Source organism: Perca flavescens, chromosome 10, assembly GCF_004354835.1.
Source record: "Perca flavescens isolate YP-PL-M2 chromosome 10, PFLA_1.0, whole genome shotgun sequence".
Taxonomy (NCBI): Eukaryota; Metazoa; Chordata; class Actinopteri; order Perciformes; family Percidae; genus Perca; species Perca flavescens.
In genome coordinates, this window is record NC_041340.1 from 14747210 (window position 1) to 14762743 (window position 15534).

The following is a 15534-nucleotide window of genomic DNA, read 5'->3' on the forward strand; positions in this document are numbered from 1 at the left end:
TGTTGAGGTAGCAGGGGGTGAAAGCACACAATATGTCTTTGCACTACTTGCCAGTAGAGCCACGTTCAACAGATACGGTTGGATTTTCTTAGTGAGCAATTGCCTATATAAGTTTGTAATATTAATGATATCAAATACAAGGCAGCATAAATATCCAGGGTCACCTCTGCCCAATCCCAGTAAAGCTTGACCCCTCAGTCTATAAATACATGGAGGCACCTGTGCACATTTAATTTGATGGGACTAAAATCAGCAGTGATTATCTGTAATCAACCTGCTAATAATCATTAGCCAATCAGATGTTTCAGCCATACATCTATAATATTTTATAATAAGATGGTATTTACAATGGGGAAGAGAGACCCTATGAAAAAGGTTAATGTATTTTTTTTTTTTGGGAGATAAAATATCTCATACTGACCTCTTGGATTTGTTGTGAAGTTTGGGTGAGACTGCAAAACTGTTCCTCTGCAGGCAGGTTTTATAGGCTGAGTAATCATTAGCTTAACAATGTGTTCTACCAGCATTTTGCATACGCCTTGACAATAAATAACGGCATGAGTGTATAATAGGGAACTATACAGACACCATCTGTAGTGCCTTTTTGCATTTCTCACATTTATTATCTGATACGGTCAAAAAAAACAACTTCAAAAGTAAAGTTTCTGCAGTCACCGAACCAGTTACGTTATGTTTGGGAGGGTAAAGGAGCAGAGCAAATTAATGGACTGTTTAAATGGGTCAACTTTTCCACATCCAGCCCTCCTGTGGTAAATAGAGCTAAGGAAATGTACCTGTCATGGAAAATGTGGAGAGGCGCTCCTGCCTGTCTGCTGCTTGCAAACTTTCCTTATCTTCCGGTAGTGTCGGGACTCCTCTAGCGCACAAAGTCAACTGTTTTTGGACACGGGAGGCAAGAAGAAGAAGTTGGAAAAGCAGGGATATAGCCGACAAGCAAAGTGAGTAAACCATGCAGCTTAGGTACACATTCACTCATTTTAAATACGCTGTATGTGTGCTACTTTTAACCGTTTTTGTTGTGTTTTCTGTCAGGAATATCTCGCTGTCGCCCGTAGCGACGCAAGCCGTATAGCGGTGGTCCAGTCGACTTTTAACAACAGGTGTGTGTCATTTTATTTATTTAACATAGCTCTATTTTGTGTTATTTATCAGCCGATTTCAGACTTATCCACGTAGTAAAATAATCGAATCGTCTCCCCAAATCTTCAGCCTTCACAGTCAGATAAAAGCAAACTTTAATAAAGAAATCATAAAGCGACTATACGGAGTAACGTTAGCATTATTTTATTCTCAGTTGATAACGTAACGTAGCCTATACAGGTTCGACCGTTGGACCGTTGGACCGCAGCCGTTAGCAGCTCATCAAAGTTCTACTCCAAGTTTCGACATAGTTTATCAAAGATTGGTGATCTATAAAAACAAGATTGGTATGATTTGTTGTCTTGGAGTTTCATGTTTGTTATAGTCATTCTGTTAATGTAATTTACACTTTTACAAAACATGCTACTACACTTCTCCGTCTCAATGTTTGTTTTAAACGAATTCCCTCTTTGGTTAAACTGTTTGTAAAGGATTAGCTATTCCAGTGTGTTCACACTCTCTCTGTCATACAGACGCATATGCGCCATTTCCTTGAATGTTAAACTTTGCCTTTAAAAGTTGCCCTGCAGGTATTGTACTAGAGTGCTTAGTTAGTTTGCTCCAGGCACTCAAACAATGATGTCAAGTTTCCAATGCAGTTTCGAAGTGAAGCATTCCCACTGATTAGTTACCCCATCCACACACGTTCCTGCTCACTTGAATTTCCTTTGATGCAAAAAACAAATGGAGGGTAAAGTTTCAGATGGTAACATTACATGACCGATGCAAAACTTGATGTTGGGATTAACCTATTGTCTATGGGATTAACAAATGGTAACTTCAGCCACTGAACTCCACCCGGTTCCTTGTATCCTTAGAGGGTGGGAACCTTACATAGTTCATGTTGTTTTTCCCTTTCCCACTCAAACCAACCTTTCACCCGGGCAGAGGCTTTCTGTGGGATTTTAAATCCTCCTGGTTCCTTTTTAGTCATTTATCATTTTTGAATGCTAAAGCTGTAGACTAATTCCTGTCCTCTCATGAAATGAAAAACATGCCGAAGGGTCAGTATTTAGATCTCATGGGTAATCCTTTTTGACTGATGGACATGAGGCTTTTTAAATAGGCTACAAGAAAAAGGCTACAAGTCTTGTACTTAAAAACTAGAGTTGCTGTACTAAGGCTTCACGGTATGGAAGCCAACAGGAAGAAAGAAATGTTGCTTCTTTATTTAGTCATTTAAATAACTAACTAGACAGACAGGCAGCTGTTTCTGCCTGTCTGTATCTTCACTATTGAATGACATCAAGTCACTAAGTTCCTCCTTTTTACTGCAGAGCTTTGATGTTTCCTCATAAGATAATAGAAAACAGGCTCTCGAGTAGTAAAGTCAAGAGTGCTTTTTTTTAATGGTAAATCTGTCAGCTTTTTTGTTTTTTTGCCAGTATTTAATCAAATATTTTAGCAGTAACACAGTGGAGAGTTTATTCCTGATGTTTTGTTTTCAGGAGATCTTCTAGATGCAACAGCAACTGAGCTGAGCCTGTTAACCTGAACAAAGGGTTCATGGTTCAAGGCACAATGCCCCAGGCTGCTGACATGATCAACCTGGGCTTCCTGTCTGACTCTGAGCGGGAGCTGATACTGGAGGTGCTGCAACGGGACAGGGAGCTGAGACAGGCTGAGGAGCAGCGTGTGCGGTGAGAAGAAAGCTTTAATTTTTAGTTAATAGTACTTCATGGGTAACTTACTTACTTTAGTTTCCCCCACTTATCATTGATAAAGGTACCAATCCATTCAATTCAAGGTATCACTAATTCAAGCTAAGTCATTCAGTTCAAGTATAACCTAACTTACCCTGTATTGAATGTTGTTTTTCTTAAGTATATTTTGTAAAATTATTCACTATACACTTTGTTTTTACAACTTATACTAGTAAGTGTATGTAAGTATCATTTGGTACCTGTTAAAAAATAAATAAAAATAAAAACATTACCCAGCCCTAGTTGTTGGGTGCTGAAGACAAATTTACACTAGAGGCCATGTAGTGGACTACAAAGATCTGATATCTTATCTTAATATACAGATGTTTGTGTGTGCACTACCTTGATTACTGAAAGCATTTGTCATTTCATGATATGTATTAGGACTGCAATTAACAATTCATTTAAAAAAAGTAATCATCAATTTATCTTTCAACTATTTTGTCTATAAATTGTTTGTTCTATAAAATGTCCATAACCGAGTACCAGAGCCCAAAGTAGAGATGGCCTGATACAATTTTTTTGCTTTCCAATACTGATTCTGATACCTGAACTTGCGTATCGGCCGATACCGAGTACCAATCGGATACCAGTGTGTCATATATTTTATTATGTGTTAACAACTGTATACTACTATCCCTGTATGGATGTGATATGATTTCTATCTTTGTTGTCGGTCTGGCTCAGGTTAAACTCTTTGTGAAACATGAACAAATACAAACAACAGAACCTTCTTTTATTATGAAGTTTGACAGTCAGTTATAACGGAAAAAGAACATAAATAAACTACTTTAACGTAGATTTTCTTTAGGGCTTTATTACGTGGTATCGGATCGGTGCATAAACTCCAGTACTTCCCGATACCAGCGTTTTAGGCAGTATCGGAGCCGATACCGATACTGCACCTCATATCTAGCCCAAAGTGACCTCTTCAAATTGCATTTTTTGTTTTTTGTTTGACCAACAGTCTAAAATCCAAAGACTAAAAATCTCAATTTATTATCAAACGACGACGATGAAAAACAGCAAATATTCATATTTGCAATCAGAACAGAAGCTGGAACTAGTGGATTTTTGGCCTTTTTACTTAAAAATTGACTACCACAATACATCTTCTGTTAATGTAATGTAAAACCCAAACATGAATGAGGTTTATGTCATTTATCTAAGTGTCGTCAAGTGTGATACAGGGAAAAGTACAAAAAGTTGCAATATTTAAAATAACTTATAGACACTAGACCACTCAAGAAGTTTCTCATAGGACAACTTCTCTTGTTCTTTAACATTCTTGTTGTTGTGTGTCAGGAGTTTAAAGACAGAGTTGTTGGATGTGAAGAGGAAAGGGGCCAAACGTGGCAGTGGAAGATACAGTCAGCGTAGTTGTGGCAGATGCCAGGAGCCTCTGAGTCGACTGACAGTGTTCTCCAGCCAGTGTAAGATTTGCAATCACCATGTGTGCAACAACTGCCGAACAGTCGTCTCCAAAGGCTCATGGCTGTGCACCGTGTGTGCCAAAGAGTTGTAAGACATTGTTTTGTTTATACTCTCCATTAACTTGACAGAATAATTGAAATTTGTGTTATTGGTCAACAAATATTCAAAATGTGCAAACATCCCTCTCAATTACCAACCGTAGCATGTGTTGCTGACTGCAATAGATTTATCTCTGAAAAGTCAGAGCTGTTTATTTTTGCCAATGTATGTATAAATCGTAACCGCAACAATATGTTGCAAAATATTATTGAGCCCATATGATGGGTAACCATTCAAAAAAAACATTCAAATCTGTTATTTAACTGATAAATGAGTGTAAATTCTGTTCAATTTAGACCTTTTTAAAAGTATTTATATTGGATTCTAGGGATCTAAAGAAAAGGACAGGTGACTGGTTCTACGATCAAAGGGTCAACCGTTTCTCCACGACGCCTGGACACGACCTAGTGAGAGTCTCCCTGAAAAAGAAACCTCAGAGTGAGTACAGGAAGAGGAAGTGGGTATTGACTGTTTAACCAGGAATGTAAACAGCTCTCAGACTTGGCCAAATGAAATACCCACAGTCACTGGAATGTAGTCCCAGTGCAACAGTAGGATGAGAGATTTGTTAAAAACGTAACATGATAGCATTTAGTTTTACTGGTATGGAAGTGTGATTTATCTGTTGTTCTGTGTTATAGCAAAGAAGCGTGAGACAACAGGAGAACTGCTGTTGAGAAGTACTGAAATTAACCCTGATCTTCCCACTCCTATGCCGCGAGTCAGGCAGAAAAATCTGATAACTGATAACAAAGGGTGCGTCATCATTCTTCACAGATCAGTTTTAGAAATGTGAATGGATTCTCGGACTCTGATTAAGAACATCTCAACCTTTTTTTTTTTTTTTTTTTTTTTTTTTTTTTTTTTCTTACAGTCATTCAAATGAGAATTCAGGATCAATTGCTTCAAAGTCGGAAGTTTGGTCAAAACCAACACACGGTGACATAGAGTCTGCAGAAAACAACAGTATAAGTAGCAGTAAAACAGACGCCGAGTCTGGTCATGTGACCCCTGAGCAACAAAGGTAAACTCACCTAAAGTTACTCTTAAAGGTACAAACACTACACGGTAACTTTAGGGCATTATTAGAGGCAGGAGTTGGCCCTCCTCCCCCCATAGATGATCAGTCTAATGGCACTTTTCCATTACATGGTACCTACTCGCCTCGCCTCGACTCTACTCGCCTTTTTTGGTTTTCCATTACGAAAAAAAGTACCTGGTACCTGCTAACAGGTACTTTTTTTAGTACCTGCTCAGTCGAGGTTCCAAGCGAGCTGAGGCGAGCCGAGAAGGTGACGTGAAACCCTGCAGGCTGCTGATTGGTCGGAAAGAAGCGTCACTGATCACTGCATTGCTAGCGAGAGACGGCATTTTTAAATAGTTTAGCCAGCGGTGTTTTTTTGCTGCCGGAGGCTCCACGCAGAGCTTTCTCCGTAGCATACAAGTGGCCTGATGGTTATATTGGTGCGCTGGTGTGTGCATGTGTGATGCATGTGTGTGTCGAGTCGCCGTATGTGTGTGTGTGGGGAGCTAGTGAGCGAGGGAGAAGTGAGAGAGTGACGGCGATTATCTCCGCAGCAAGTAGCGACTCTAGAGTCATATATATATATATATATATATATATATATATATATATATATATATATATATATATATATATATATATATATATATATATATATATATATATATATATATATATATATATATATATATATATATATATATATATATATATATATGTGTGTGTGTGTGTGTGTGTGTGTGTATGTGAGAGAAACAAAGCGAGTAGCGACTCTAGAGTCATATATATGTGACCACGGTGGGAAATCTGGAGCAGTGAACGTTAACTATCTCTTTGATATCATGTTGTTTACGGAGACGGAGAACCAGGAAATGCGTGGGGGATATGCGGGGATATGTCAATGGGAAAAGCAAGCTACTAAGCCACGCCCACGGCAGTCGCTATGACGACCAGCCACGCTGAGGCGATACTAAAATCTGCAATGGAAAACGGACGCACAGCGAGTTGAGGCAAGTAGAGTCGAGGCGAGTCGAGCAGGTACCATGTAATGGAAAAACGCCATAAAGTAGTCTAGTCCGAGGCTGAGACAGCCAAGCCTGGGTCAGTTCATTTTTAAATACAAACTGCATTGTAGTGTGTTAAAAAATCCTCCAATGATCAGATAAATAAGAGTAATCCCAATACTTTTTTTTTTTTTTTTTTTTTTTTTTCTATATATTAGGATTAGTTGGCCTGCAATTCTAAACGTCATAGTTTCCACTAAAATAAGACCGAAGTGTTATAGTGGAGACTGCATGCTGAGGGATCATCTGCTTGAAATGTCGTGCATTAATAAATAAATAACTTCAAGTGCTGTCCTGTTCTTTACTTGCAGTTAAAGTAAAACCCACAGATGGCATACAAAACTTGCCAAGATGTCCTGAATGCCAGTTTCTACATGTGTAGACATGTAGACACTAGTTAACACACAATTTATTTTAAGTTATTTTAAATGTATTTAAATGTAAAAAGTTGTAGCTGTAATTAATAATGATTTGTATCATCACACAGGAGAGAGAACCGCTCAGTTCAGTCCAGCCCAGCAGAGTCCACTGTTTCCAGTCTGACCGCTCCAGTCAAAGCAGATATCGTTGGCGTTGACGGTGCCAACTCGGAAGTTGTACAAACTGTACGACTCTTTAAAGTGACATGGTCATGTTTCTATCTCAAACTATTTTATGTTTTTTTTGTTTTTTTTCTGTGACTGTGACGCCCTGTTTCTGTCATTACAGGCAGCCGATGTACAACTGGTCAGTCCGACCCCGGAGATAGATGTTGATAGACTCTTTAAGAAGAGCATCAAACGATCGCTAAACCCTCCTGGTTAGCATCTTTAATATTATCAAGTGCAAGTCTGTTGTTCTTCTTCTTCCACAATCAAACATTGTGTGTATCGCAGCTTAACTGCTGGTCTGTGTGTTTTATAACAGAGTGTGTATCGACACTGGACCTGCGTGATGGACGTGACACATCAAAGGCCTCACTGGTCAACAGGAGCCATTCTGTACCAGGCCTTGACATACAGGTAAGAATCTAAGTTTTGATACTCTTGACTCTCATGCTGTTTTCTCATGGATCTGTTATGTCTAATGTTTGATAAAGGCTTTAAAAAATGTTTCCATCAACTTAATTGCCTGGAAGTGCATTGTTTTTGCCATATTAGTAAAACCTTTTCCTCTTTTTTTTTTTTTTTTTTTTTTTTTTTTTTTTTTTTTCATTCTGAGAGCACCAAAATAAGGAAGCCTCAGTGTAGAGACACAAAACTGATCCTTCTACTATTTGTGATGTTTAAAAAAGTAACACTTTAGTTAGAGGTTTTCCACATTCCCAAGAATGATGTTAGATATAGCTACCAAGCAGGAGTGGTAGTAAGAGCGACAGAGCAGAAGGTCTCCAGCAAAGAAAAAGTGTCAAAAAGTCAAGCCTCTTGCTCAAAACAAAAACAAAACTTTAGTGGCTACATTTAATTCAGATCTTTTGAGGCCATTTTCAGGTTATTTCTGGCTCTGCTGTGGATTATTTGCTGTGTTATTTGTTGAATGTCACTGCCAAATTGTAAGAACAAGGAACACTAGAGCCTGGCATTTACAGTTGATGTTTCAGATAGTTTATTGTCATTCATTCTTCTGATATTTAAATTGACTGTAATTTGACAAAAAAAAAAATATTTTTTTTGAATAACACCTCATTATTGCTTACAACACAAATCTAATGAGGGTAAAAATCCCACTGTTTGTCTATGATCAGCCTTCTAAATGTGTATTATGTTGCCACAGGATGATGGAGAGGAAGATGAAGATATTGACAGCTTGGTTAGCTTTCATAAAAAGACAATGGCTTCGAGCTCCTACAGCCTGCATAGCTCAAGGGTAAAGTATTGACATTTCTCACAGCTTGCATTAGTCCTCTAAAGGCTCTCTGAAGAGCAGCTCATTATGTCTGTCAGAACGGAACTGATGTTGGGTAATCTGAACGAGCATCTATAACCTCAGGATATCCTCCAGCAAGTTAGGATGTGTGAAACTGGTATGTAAAGTCTACCAAAATGTGTCTATAGTTATCTCAATTTACATATGCTTTGCTTATTTGTTTAGTCCTTTCTGTTAACACTCCAGCATGTATGTGTTACATATGACTTTTATACAGGTTTTAAACTGTGATCTGCAGCATTAAGCCTTAGAGCATGCCTGTCCAAATAATATCTAAATGTCAATATTTAGTGTCAATGAAACTTGTATGTATGTATCCTCCAGAGCACACTGGGCAGCATGATGAGTATTTACAGTGAGGCAGGAGACTTTAACAGTGTGGAGGTGAGCGGAGACCTCATCTTCTCTATGAGCTACGACGAACACACCCAAAACCTCCACGTCTTCATCAAGGAGTGCCTTGGGCTGGCCTACGGCGATACCTCACGGCAGCTTTCCCACCCGTAAATATATGAAAAACCTTTCCTGTTTTCCAGGCGTAGCTGTAATGTGAAGCTCCACGAGGGCAAAACACATCATTTCAAGCAGTTTGCACAAACTTTGACCTTCAGAGTGCAGATTGTGGCTTTGACATTTTTCTACAGCACACACACCCCTCAGTGATGTTAACACAGCTTTGATCAGTTTAGATAAGAAGTTGCGGTGTTTACAAAAGTCTTGATAGTCACATCCCAGAGGTGATTACTGAGCTTCACAGGAACTTCAATGTCAACAGATATTTTTTTTCCATAGCTTTCGGGAAATGCAGCAAAAGAACCACTAGCCATTTCCGGGAGAAACACTGTTTGAAATATCTTTCTGTTTTTGTGTTTCAGTTACGTCAAATGTTATCTGCTTCCTGACAAATCTCGCCAGAGCAAAAGGAAGACTAGCATCAAGAGAAACACGGTCAACCCCGTCTACAAAGAAACACTGAAGGTGTGATTATAACTGGACTGTTAACCTTATTCTGTTGATTTAATGACACTCCCTGATTAGTGACCTTGTGCCATACCGCCTGCAAATAATGACCACACCTACAGAGACTTGAAGATTGATATTGACATTGCAGATTAGAATAGCTGTTGTCAAATATTGATTTTAGTTCAATGTAGAATCGGTTTAAATCCAATGACAAACAAAGCTGCTGAAAGGGCAGCAGCTGGATGAATAAATTCGTACAAAACTATGACTTTTGCATATGCTTTTTTAAATAGGATGTAATTATTTAGAAGATTTTAGATGCAACTTCTGATAAGATCTGAATTATCTTCTGCTTTAATCTCCGTTCCATGATTTATTTAAAACCCCCTCAGCACCAGAGCAATTCTATATATGTTTCAGTATTGAGACAGGCCTTTGATCCATCCGGTCTTTTTCCCTCATCTCCCACTACCAGTACTCTATCAGCCGCTCTCAGCTGTTCACCCGCTCCATGTTGATATCAGTCTGGCATCATGGTCGCTTCAGCCGCAACGCTTTCCTTGGAGAGGTGGAGATCCCTCTGGACACCCGAGACCTCGACTCCCCGTACGAGGACCGCGTGGCTCTCATGGCGAAGGTAGATCAGGGAAACTGGATGTGGTCTTCTTTTGCGTACCATGAGTACCTTGTGGAGTTTTCTTGTACTTGGTTAAAAAATCCACAGAATACCTCTTGTGGAGGATGGATTTGTTTGCTTTTGTGTCCGTTGATCCATATTGTGTAGTCTAGACAAAATAATGTAAACCCCCCTCAAGGAAATGGGACTGAAAGGTGTCATTTGTCCGTTTTCTTGTAATCAAAGTTTCTGTTTACATTCAATGTTTCTCATGAGATCTAACAAAAGCGTTAAATGCATTTCCTTCCTCATAAAACATAACCAGTTTTTCTTAAGTTTTTAACCTGCGTTGTTTGCATACATGTTTACTTGCTAGCAGTCTTCTTCTTCACTGTCTTTGCTGGTGTTTGATTACCGTCATATGCAGATCTGTGGAAGAGTGTGAAACCATTGGCAGGAATGTGAACCTCGTCACCCGCATGCACGTGAAACCTTGTGCATGAGATTAAACAAAAAGGGGACCCACAAGTAAAATATTGCTGCATAGCGCTACTAGAGGTCAAAAAAAGCACCGGGTACCTCTTTAAACCTCTTTTGTATCAATTATAATATACTTTTGCTACGAATATGTTTAATGCTATGTTGAATACCGTTTGTCAGAGAAAACAGAAGTCTGGCAATCAAGTGAGTTGTCAAACGAACAAATTGGTTATTATACCAAAATAAAGTCTTGTATCATTCATTGAGTTTTATCATTGAATTAGGACAGATTGGGCTTGGACAAAAGTCTTGTCGCATACAAAAATACAGTAATGTACGGTAGAGATTATACTTTATTTTGAATACACAAACATGCTACAATAACATCAGAGCATAAAGTCATGGTGCCTTGTGAAAAAGAATTAATGCAGTGTATGACTCCCATGAACTTTGAGGACAACACCCATACATCTCGGCAATGACTCAAATAACTTATTGATGAAGTCATCTGGAAGAGCAAAGAAAGCAGTCTCGCAGGACTCCCAGAGTTCATCAAGATTATTTGGTCTCATCTTCCAAGCCTCCTCCTTCATCTTACCCCAGACATGCTCAATAATGTTCCAGTCTGGTGACTGGGCTGGCCAGGATTGGCACCTTAACCTTCTTCGCTTTCTTTGATGTGGAGGCTGAAGTATGACAAGGAGCGCCATCCTGCTGAAGAATTTGCACTCTTGTGGTTTGGAATATAATGGGCAGCAAGAATTTGTTGATACTGCAGGCTGTTTATGTTGCCATCCACTCTGCAGATCTCTCGCACACCCCCATACTGGATGTAACCCCAAACTGTGATTTTTCCTCCACCAAACTTGACTGTTTTCTGGCTGAATCTTGGGTCCATGTGGGTTCCAACAGGTCTTCCGCAGTATTTGCGCTGATTGGGATGCAGTTCAATGGATGATTCATCCAAAAAAATCTACCTTCTGCCACTTTTCCGCTGTCCATCCTTTCACCAAGCTGTGGGCCTCTGCAAATGCAACCCGATTTTTTTGTGTTCTTCTGTTCAATGCTGGTTTGTGAGCACTAATTCAGCCATGGAGACCACTGCATGAGAGATTTTGACAAACTGTTCTTAAAAGGAACACGCCGACTTACTGGGACTTTAGCTTATTCACCGTAACCCCCAGAGTAAGACAAGTTGATACATACCCTTCTCATCTCCGTGCGTGCTGTAACGCGGTCTGACGGTTCCAGCATTAGCTTAGCAGAGCACAGATCCTGCAAGTAACTGGTTCCAACTAGCCTACTGCTCCGAATTGTGACAAAATAACGCCAACATGTTCCTATTTACATGTTGTGATTTGTAGAGTCACAGCGTGTACAAAAAACAACGTAACATGAGACACAGCCGTCTTCTAACAGTAAACAAACTGGGAACAATATTCTCAGACAGGCTTGCTGCGAGCATATCACTCCGCCCAAGTACTATATTCTTCCACCGGAGAATATAGTTCCCGGTTTGTTTACAGTTAGAAGACGGCTGTGTCTCATGTTACGTTGTTTTATGTACACGCTGTCACTCCACAAATCACAACATGTAAATAGGAACATGTTGGTTTTATTTTGTTACTTATTGGGAGCAGTAGGATTACTGGAACCATTCACCTGCATGTTCTGTGCTGGCCTGATGCTGCTGGAGCCGTCAGAGGACGGAGATGAGAAGGGTACGTATGGACTTGTCTAACTCTTGGGGTTACAGTGAATAAGCTAAATTCCCAATAAGTCGGCGTGTTCCTTTTAAAGATACAGGGGTTTCTGACCAGTTCTCATGTAACTCTGCTGCAGGTCAAAAAGGGCTGGCCCTGGACTGTCGAAGCAACAAACGGTCCTCTCAAACCGTTGTCTTACGGGGTCTGCCTGACCTGGGCTCGTCACAAACTTCACCAGTTTCTTCAAATCTTTTTCTTATCCTCGCCACTTGAGCAGCAGACTTTGTCTTCAGGCTCTTGATGATCAGCATTTTGGTCTGTGCAATCTTTGGCATATTGTGAGAGGTCAGGTTGCACTTCACATGAAGGTCTGGTGTGCTGGAGTTCTTTTTATACACACCTGGGAATGTGTTAATTACAGTATTTGTCACAGGTGAAGCTCTAATCTGCGATTGGTTGAATCATTTAAAGACACGACAAGACTTTTGTCCAAGCCAAATCTGACCTTTCTGTTCTAATTAAATGATAAAACTCAATGAATGACCCAAGACTTTATTTTGGTATAATAAGTATAATCTAGAAGCCTTTGCCTTTCAGATAAGCCATTTCGTATTCTAACTGATCATCTGCAAGTCAAGTTATTATTTGTGGTTTCTACAACTTAGATATTATAAGCTACAAGACTTTTGTCAGGGACTGTATGTTGGCAGATGTGTAAACACTAAGATTGTGTTTGAGGTCATTTAGAAAGTGAGAATCCATTACATATTTGGTCAAGTTAAAAACTCAATTTTTAAAACCGATGTGGGTGAATTGTTAATCTGCACACTTTTTTTTTTATGACTAATAACCAAATTAAAGGAACCTTTTTGTAAATATTTTTGTCTACATTAAGTGTTTATTAGTAGGTATTGTTAATTAGATTTTTCTTCCTGTATTTTCTTGTGGGTTTCTTGTGTCTAAAATATAATACTATAATGTACTTTTCTTACAGTCAGCACCTGCTGTGTCATCTACAGCTTTTGCTCAGTACAAAGGAGAGTTGGTTATCTCCTTGAAGTATGTCTCCCCTAAAAAGCCAACAACTGAGAAAACCAAAGGTAAGACTATGATAAGAAGCTCTGACTGTGTTTGATGCACTTTGTCTTGATTTTCTAAGTGTCGGTCTTCTCCACAGGCAAAAAGTCGGTGATTGAGAGAGGAGAACTGCAGGTCCTAATAAAAGAGGCAAAGAATTTGATGGCAATGAAACCAGGAGACACCTCAGATAGCTTCGTTAAAGGGTTAGCGATAAAGTCTCCAGTCTTAAAATGACACATTGCATCCCCAAACAAGCATTTCTCTTTCAAGACTTCGCTCTATTTATGATTCTGCAGGTACTTGTTCCCGACTAAGACCAACACCACAAAGAGGAAGACTCCAGTTGTGAAGAAGAACCTGAACCCCCACTATGATCACACATTTGTGTACAAGGAGCTGGCTTTGGAACAGCTGGAGCAGATGTGTCTGGAGCTGACTGTGTGGGACAGAGAAGCCATGCTGAGCAACGAATTCCTGGGAGGAGTCCGTCTCAGCTCCGGAGAAGGTAAAAGATATAGAATTCAATACATGACGTTTCTTTTCACCTGGCTTTTAGGGCTGTCAGAAGTGAATTTATCAGATCTTTCTCCTTTGTGGGTTACTTACACAATTTCTCTTCTGTAAGATCTTGTTAGGCCTATTTCCTCAGTTGGTTAATTGTGAGTATCGTAAATAGAATAATCCACCTTTTGTAAATAGGACTAAAGCTGATGGTTTAGTTTTTTGAGGCAGTAGATTCTTTTGTTGGTTGGTTTGGCCTTAGTTCACCCTGAATTGGTTTGGGTACTTTTTTTTTTTATTATTATTATTTTTCATGTTGCACTCCTACCCATCTAGACGTGGCCTAACACTAGAGTGAAGTGGAATTGAAATAAAAAGAGAAAGTAATACCCTTTTCTAGTTGTAATAGTTGCATAATTGCCTTTGTGAGAAAGACACGCTTATTTTTAGATTACTGCTGAAGCACTATCAAGGCTTCCATGTTTCCCCCCCGTGTGAAAGTAAAAGCAATTTGCCATCATTAATAGTAAAAAAGACTGCACTCATTTTACATTCAGGATTACATTCATGTAATCTTCACTCCTGCAGGCACTGTAAAAATAGGAAAAGAGGAAGTGGAAATGGACTCAGTTGGAGAGGAAGTCAGTCTTTGGAAGAAGATGATGCAGTACCCCGACTCGTGGGCAGAGGGCACTCTTCCACTGCGCTCCACTATGGTGAAGGGCAAATGAGGACGGCACACAGAGCTCAACCCTCGAAAAGAATACAGACTGAAATGGGGAGACGATGTGGGGTCTGAGACAAATAGGAGATTGTGGATTAATTTTCTTCGCAAGTTTGTCAGACCAGAAGCGTGTCTACCGCTGATTGGCTGTAAGCAGATAAAGTAACAGTTCATTGGCCTGCTAAACACCAAACATCTGCTCACACTGAAAATGTGCCAAAACGTCAGAACGATAAAAACCTGGATAGATTTTAGGAGCATTGACACAGTCATTTTATGTTTTTAAATTCAGGCTGTATATATTATTGCAATTCATATTCATGCACAAAACTGATGCACTCATGCACAGAAAGAATTGTAATGTGTCACTTTTTTCTTCATAATTGTGTACAGAATTACACTGATGCGTGAGAAAACAAGTCATTATAAACTGGTAGTTGCATCCAACAAATTGTAATACTATCGTGTACAAATTATATTTATATATGTTTTGCATGAAAAGCTTTAATAGAAATTATTAAATTTGTCTAGTTACAGCTATAAATGTAGATTTAAATTTTTAACTGTGTGATCAGAGGCGTGTTTACCTTAAGGTTTCCATGAATATTCTGTTCACCCAATAAAAAAAAAAAAAAAAAGTACTAAACCCAAAGACAAAACATGCTTGATCGTCCATACCAGCTGGATTTAAAAATAATCTGTTGATGATATACTCAGCAAAAAAAAGAAACGTCCTCTCACTTTCAACTGCTTTTATTTTCAGCCAACTTAACATGCGTAAAACTTTGTATGAACATAACAAAATTCAACTACTAAGAACTAAACTGAACAACGTTTCACAGACATGTGACTAACAGAAATGGAAAAATGTGTCCCTGAACAAAGGATGGTCAAAATCCAAAGTTGCAGAACGTTACAGGGAAGACATCCCCCTCCCTCATGTGGTACCCTTCCTGCAGGCTCATCCTGGCATGACCCTCCAGTATGATAATGCCACCAGCCATACCGCTCGTTCTGTGCGCGATTTCCTGCAAGACAGGAAAGTTAGTGTTCTGCCATGGCCAGCGAAGAGCC

The 15534-nt window shown here is 39.3% G+C and overlaps 1 protein-coding gene across 2 annotated transcripts; it reads left to right on the forward strand.

The window, feature by feature from the left end:
* Nucleotides 1-414: 414 nt before the first annotated feature.
* On the forward strand, nucleotides 415-14497 carry sytl4 (synaptotagmin-like 4). 2 transcript variants are annotated; one of them, XM_028588653.1, is made up of 18 exons: nucleotides 415-959; nucleotides 1054-1121; nucleotides 2610-2801; nucleotides 4170-4385; nucleotides 4726-4835; nucleotides 5039-5153; nucleotides 5272-5421; nucleotides 6973-7090; nucleotides 7194-7284; nucleotides 7392-7486; nucleotides 8238-8330; nucleotides 8715-8893; nucleotides 9266-9368; nucleotides 9829-9990; nucleotides 13150-13255; nucleotides 13333-13438; nucleotides 13532-13740; nucleotides 14325-14497. In XM_028588653.1, the coding sequence occupies exons 3-18, from the start codon at nucleotides 2668-2670 to the stop codon at nucleotides 14465-14467; spliced, it is 2130 nt and encodes a 709-aa protein (XP_028444454.1). In that variant the 5' UTR covers nucleotides 415-959; nucleotides 1054-1121; nucleotides 2610-2667; the 3' UTR covers nucleotides 14468-14497. The 2 variants fall into 2 exon arrangements, with proteins under 2 accessions (XP_028444454.1, XP_028444455.1); XM_028588654.1 differs by lacking the exons at nucleotides 415-959; nucleotides 1054-1121 and adding an exon at nucleotides 1356-1448.
* The last annotated feature ends 1037 nt before the right edge of the window (nucleotides 14498-15534 follow it).

Bases quoted from the DNA above. Each gene is read 5' to 3' on its own strand.
- sytl4 (XM_028588653.1), top strand. From the start codon at position 2,668: ATGGTTCAAGGCACAATGCCCCAGGCTGCTGACATGATCAACCTGGGC. The intron at 4,836-5,038 runs GTGAGTACAGGA...TCTGTGTTATAG, and splicing joins CCTGAAAAAGAAACCTCAGA to CAAAGAAGCGTGAGACAACA. The intron at 13,256-13,332 runs GTAAGACTATGA...TCTTCTCCACAG, and splicing joins AACAACTGAGAAAACCAAAG to GCAAAAAGTCGGTGATTGAG.